This window comes from Triticum dicoccoides, chromosome 5A (assembly GCF_002162155.2).
Source record: "Triticum dicoccoides isolate Atlit2015 ecotype Zavitan chromosome 5A, WEW_v2.0, whole genome shotgun sequence".
NCBI lineage: Eukaryota > Viridiplantae > Streptophyta > Magnoliopsida > Poales > Poaceae > Triticum > Triticum dicoccoides.
In genome coordinates, this window is record NC_041388.1 from 336,178,128 (window position 1) to 336,183,162 (window position 5,035).

The 5,035-nt window shown below is 44.7% G+C and overlaps 1 protein-coding gene across 2 annotated transcripts; it reads left to right on the forward strand.

Annotated features, from left to right (window-relative positions):
• Positions 1–1,211: 1,211 nt before the first annotated feature.
• Positions 1,212–3,984, forward strand: LOC119301350 (jasmonate O-methyltransferase-like). Of its 2 annotated transcripts, XM_037578308.1 has the most exons (5): positions 1,212–1,546; positions 2,328–2,441; positions 2,654–3,049; positions 3,128–3,394; positions 3,482–3,984. In XM_037578308.1, the coding sequence occupies exons 2-5, from the start codon at positions 2,382–2,384 to the stop codon at positions 3,788–3,790; spliced, it is 1,032 nt and encodes a 343-aa protein (XP_037434205.1). In that variant the 5' UTR covers positions 1,212–1,546; positions 2,328–2,381; the 3' UTR covers positions 3,791–3,984. The 2 variants fall into 2 exon arrangements, with proteins under 2 accessions (XP_037434205.1, XP_037434204.1); XM_037578307.1 differs by lacking the exon at positions 1,212–1,546 and having other exon boundaries at positions 1,573–2,441.
• Positions 3,985–5,035: the final 1,051 nt, after the last annotated feature.

The following is a 5,035-nucleotide window of genomic DNA, read 5'->3' on the forward strand; positions in this document are numbered from 1 at the left end:
GATTAAAGCGCCGCTCCGGCGGGAGTATGGCGTATGTTGTTACCTTCGGCCGAGCCATGGCTACCGGGAGACGGCGACCAGAGAAGAGGCGGCGGGAGGAGAATGAATACAGCTACTGTTTGGGTTCGCCGTCCGACTTAAATAAATGCGCAACATCACGCGTACCCACGGCGATTTGTGGCAGGCCGACAGGCAGGCGATGCGACGACGATGATCGATGTTGGCTGCAGTGGTCTGTGCCAGCATCATGACGGGCGGTGGCAACGGTGTCGCGATAGGTCCAGCGGCGGCGCGGCGGATTCCGTTGACGGCTCACTGATGTGACAGTTTTACGGGAGTGTTTAGAGGAGGGCCATCTCTCCCTAGATGACAAGGGAGTCGTGCCTTTTTTAAACATGGTACAAACGCAAGCGCTCATATACACGCGCATACACTTATCTTTATGAACGCACACATGTATACCCTACCCCTATAAGCATCTCCGAAAGACTGAGCCGGCATATCATCTTGAAATTTACAAAGTCACCGTAGGCACCTCGTCGTCGACGGAAACGTCTTCTTCCACTGAATGCGCATCGTCGAAACTCCTGAAATAAATGCAGAAATAACTGCGAGTATCAGAATTTGAACCCTGGTGGATGGGGATACCACAGTTTCTCTAACCATCCAATTATAGGTTGGTTCGTGACAAAGAAGTCATGCTGATCCATAGTGGGACCCTTATTTTTTTTGGCTTTTTATGAAAACTGTTCAAGCATTCTTTTGCCTAATTGCCTAACATTAAACAAGACTTTTCTTACCGTGTGATACATGTGATAAGCAATCCAAATCATAGGAATATGAATCTCGTAGGAAATGAGATGACATGTATCTCAAATCCTATGAGTAGGAATAAGAAGCAAAATGTTATTTGGTTGACACCAAAGGAATTTTTTCATTGAGTCTAGTCTCTTTTTTATTTTTTTTATGATATGAAGGATATGAACCAATCCTATGTAGGAATAGGAATTCATTCCTATGAATCAAAGGGCTCTAAAGGAAAAAATTCTATAAAAATCCTATCCTCTAGAATTCGGGCCTAGACTTTTCTTAGTGGTAGGGAAACAGTTGGTGATGCTCGCAAGAAAGTTCGAGACTTTCAAATGATAAATGAAGAACCGGAAGGAGTAGGACACACCTTTGGTCTTCGCTCCGCCGCTCAGTTCGACGAAATGCCGCATTCGCTCCCTCCTCAGGCAGGCTGTCTCCGCGTACACATCCCACCCCTCCCCCCACCCTTCCCTTCATATGGATACGGTGGAGCCGTGGAGGTCCTCCGGCGAGACACTACGATGGCGCTCAAAGAAGCTCTGCTGCGCGTGCCGCGTGCGATATGGCCCCGGGTCCTCTGCGCCGTATTCCAGGAGAAAGTATGAGGATAGAGGCCTAGGTCAAGGCGAAAGCGCCCACCTACGAGGCTGCACTCTTGCCAGTGATCAGGGTACTATCGGTATTGGGCGAACGTTTGGTTGGGCGCTGCTCGCAAGGTGCTCGACCAAATGCCCAGGTAGAGTGTGTCGACTGAAATATTTTTTATCTTCTTCTTTATCTCACAATGGTATTAAGCTTGATGTTGAAGTTTTTAGGATCTAAATCATCTACTTTTCATATGATAATTCTGTGAAAAATATCAAAAAGTTTCTAAGTTTTGTCATGATATTCTGCCATTTATTTTCTACTTCTGATGGATCACTATTTGAAGGCTGAATTGTAGTTCATTATCTTGCTGCTTGATGTATATGGATTAGTTGTAAGAATTGCTTGTGTCCAGTGGCAATTTCAAATATTGTATAGCAGGATTAGCACTAAATATAAATTCAAGTGCACAGTCACTGTAAATAAAATGAAAAATCTACGCCACTCCAAAAGAAAAGGTTGCTTCTGTGCTGCTTTAAAATGTCTGAATCCCATGCTGAACAATTTAACCAGATCAGAATAACAAGTCTGCTAATCTAGAAATAATAATGCCTCTGCTAGTGACAGGTTGTTAATTTTATTATTTCCACTGGATCCCATGCTAAACAATGTAACCCGATCAGAAGAACAAGTCTGCTAATCTAATCTGCGAGTGACAGGTTTAGTATTATATCCGGATCTGAATTTGACCAACCTTTCAGCCTTTCCATTGTCTGGTCCGAAGATAGAAAATAAGAAAGCATGCTGGCCCTACTATTGCTGCTGATAAGCAGCCAGAAGCCCAGAAACGACATCCCCGTTGATCATAGACAAAAGAAGTATTGAACTTCCGGTACTTTTTCAGCGTTGTCATCCTAATTTGATTCCTGCAGATCCAAGATCTGGTGTTTAGCCTTGCTCCAAGTAAAGCCATAGCCTCCAAACAGATGGTGCATATGAATCAAGGACAAGGGGAAACAAGCTATGCACACAACTCCAGTATCCAGGTATGTTCCCCTCTCGATTAGTTCACTAATACTGTTTCTGTGGCATGTTGATCTGTTCTTGACACTTGGCTTTTCAAAACTGTTTCGTCAAGTACTTGTTCACAATATAGCCTATGTTACTGACATTTAAAAGAAGAATCAGGGAAGTTAAAAAATCATGACACTTAGCTATATTAGACTCAATTTTCTGAAGAATTGTAACTCGATTGTAGAACGCTCAGCAGAACAGGATGAAGCCCCTGATAGAAGCGGCCATCATTGACTTGTGCGGCAGCAAAAGCACCTTGTTCCCCGAAAAGATGCTGATTGCGGACTTGGGCTGCTCTTATGGCCCAAATGCGCTAGCACTGGTATCGACTGCCGTCAAGGCCATCATCAACCACTGCCTTCAGTTCCAGCAACCACCACCCGAAGTGTGTGTGCTCCTCAATGACCTTCCTGACAATGACTTCAACACGGCGGTGAAGAGCCTGGCCACGCTCCGTCAAAATAACAACAAGCTTGTTGTTGTGACTGGTGTAGCACCGGGGTCATTTTACGAGAGGCTCTTCACTAGTGACTCCTTGCATCTTGTCTGCTCGTCCAACAGCTTGCATTGGCTCTCCATGGTGTGAATTTATCACCCTTCAATGGATCTATCCATTGCATTACTTATTTATTTTGTAAAAGAAACCTTATCCTCGCAGGCTCCCGAAGATCTGACAATGAACCAGATCCCTGCGTACGAGATGGATGAGCATGCTAGGCGTGAAAGACTCCCTACGGTCCGTGAAGCATATGCACGCCAGTTCAGGAAAGATTTCATACTTTTCCTGGAGCTGAGAGCCAAAGAATTGGTTCCAGGAGGCCGAATGGTTGTTTCTCTTGTAGGGTGGCCTTCTAATGTAAAAGCCTCCAAATTCTTTCACCTTTGGGAAACTCTAGTTCAGATTCTAAGTGTCATGGCCTTAGAGGTACATCTTTTTCTAGTATTGCATTTTTATCATTTTCGAATGAATGTGTGAGTATTTGAACTCCCGATCTTATGGTATGGTTGACAGGGTGTGATCGACAAAGCGAAGTTTGATTCTTTCTATGTGCCGGTGTATGGACCCTCTGGTGAAGAGCTGAGGGAGATCATCCAAGACGAGGGCTCCTTTTCTATCAGGGATATGCGGGTATATGACGCTACAACTGATATGGACAGCATGCTCTTCACCCCAAGCTCGTTTGTGAATTATCTGAGAGCCATATTTGAGCCGATAATAGTCGAGCATTTTGGAGAGGTCATGGATGAATTTGTGAGGACCGCGGAGCGGCGCTGGAGCCTCGAGGGCAGCATGCAAAACGAGCGTGCTAGGAATCCATGAGCTATGCTGGCTGTATCCCTTGTAAAGGCATGATTATCAGGTACTTTATAGTACATCACATTTGGTTAGGTTTATTGCTTTATTTGAGGTGACAATGTGTGCCAACTTCATTGTGTAAACTACATCCTGTATGGTGTTCTGTGAAGATATCGACGCTCAAGAGATTAAGAATGAACTATCATTTATATAGATTAGCAGACTGTTGTTGCCCACCAACTTGCTCAGCTAGCTAGGCCTATAAAACATTGTGATGTATTGCGCATGCAAATTCTGCCTGAGTTTGTGTCTTGTATCTGTTTTAGTAACTGCGATGAGATTGAAGAAGACGGTACATCAAAGTACCGATGGCCCCTACTAGTATTGCTCGCCGTATGATCCATATAAATTATGTGATGCTCCAACTTTAGTGAATGCCCTTATCACAGAAAGATCTAGAAATTCACAGAAGTCGGTCTAGGTCTAGGTGCACTTGGTCTGGGCTAAGCTAAACCAATATGAACATAAGCTAAATACACTCACAAGTTTGAATGGAAAAAGCAGAACCAGATTGCTAAAAACCAAAAGCAAAAGGAGAACTGGAAGTAGGACTTGGATCGGCTCGACTGCCCGCCACAAGTTCGATGAAATGTGGTGTACCCTCTTCATGGCGGAGTCGCTTGTGCAGGTCACACTGATAGGTTGTCTTGTGCAAGAAGTTCTATTGCTTGGCAACATGGCCTTGTGGGGATCCGAGTTGGATGGACATGTTGTTGACACACTGTTCTGGGAGAAAGATAGATGGATGGTAGTGTCCAGGCGTCGAGCCGAACACACCAATCTCTAAGGCTTTGTACCCTGTTACTACCTCTTAAGAGGTTGAGCAGGTCTGTTGGTTCATGGGATGGTTCCAGGAGGATATTCAGTAGGTATAATGCAAATGTAACGTGGTTTGCAAGTTGGAGGTCTTAAGGCAACGTACAGGGGTCCCTTTAATCTGTGATGTACCAGCGCCCCCCTCTCTTGAGTTCTTCAAGTCTGGGAGCATCTATGGGCATTCCTCTGCTAGTTTTGTTTCTTTGTCCCGGCAATGGAGCCTGTGAGCTACGCTCGTCGCATCACTTGGGAAGGCATGACCAGGTAACTGCTGTTTTTCTACTTGTTGGGGTTTTCTAAGGTACACCTTATTTGATGGGAACAATTAATTTCCTTCGATCTTTATGCTTGGCATGTAGAGTGCTGATCTGTTATACCCCCCCTCAAGAGATA

Excerpts from the sequence above, each read along its gene's own strand:
- LOC119301350 (XM_037578308.1), top strand. The coding sequence starts at position 2,382 with ATGGTGCATATGAATCAAGGACAAGGGGAAACAAGCTATGCACACAAC. Across the intron at positions 3,050-3,127 it reads GCTTGCATTGGCTCTCCATG|GCTCCCGAAGATCTGACAAT; the intron begins GTGTGAATTTAT and ends TTATCCTCGCAG. Across the intron at positions 3,395-3,481 it reads TAAGTGTCATGGCCTTAGAG|GGTGTGATCGACAAAGCGAA; the intron begins GTACATCTTTTT and ends TATGGTTGACAG.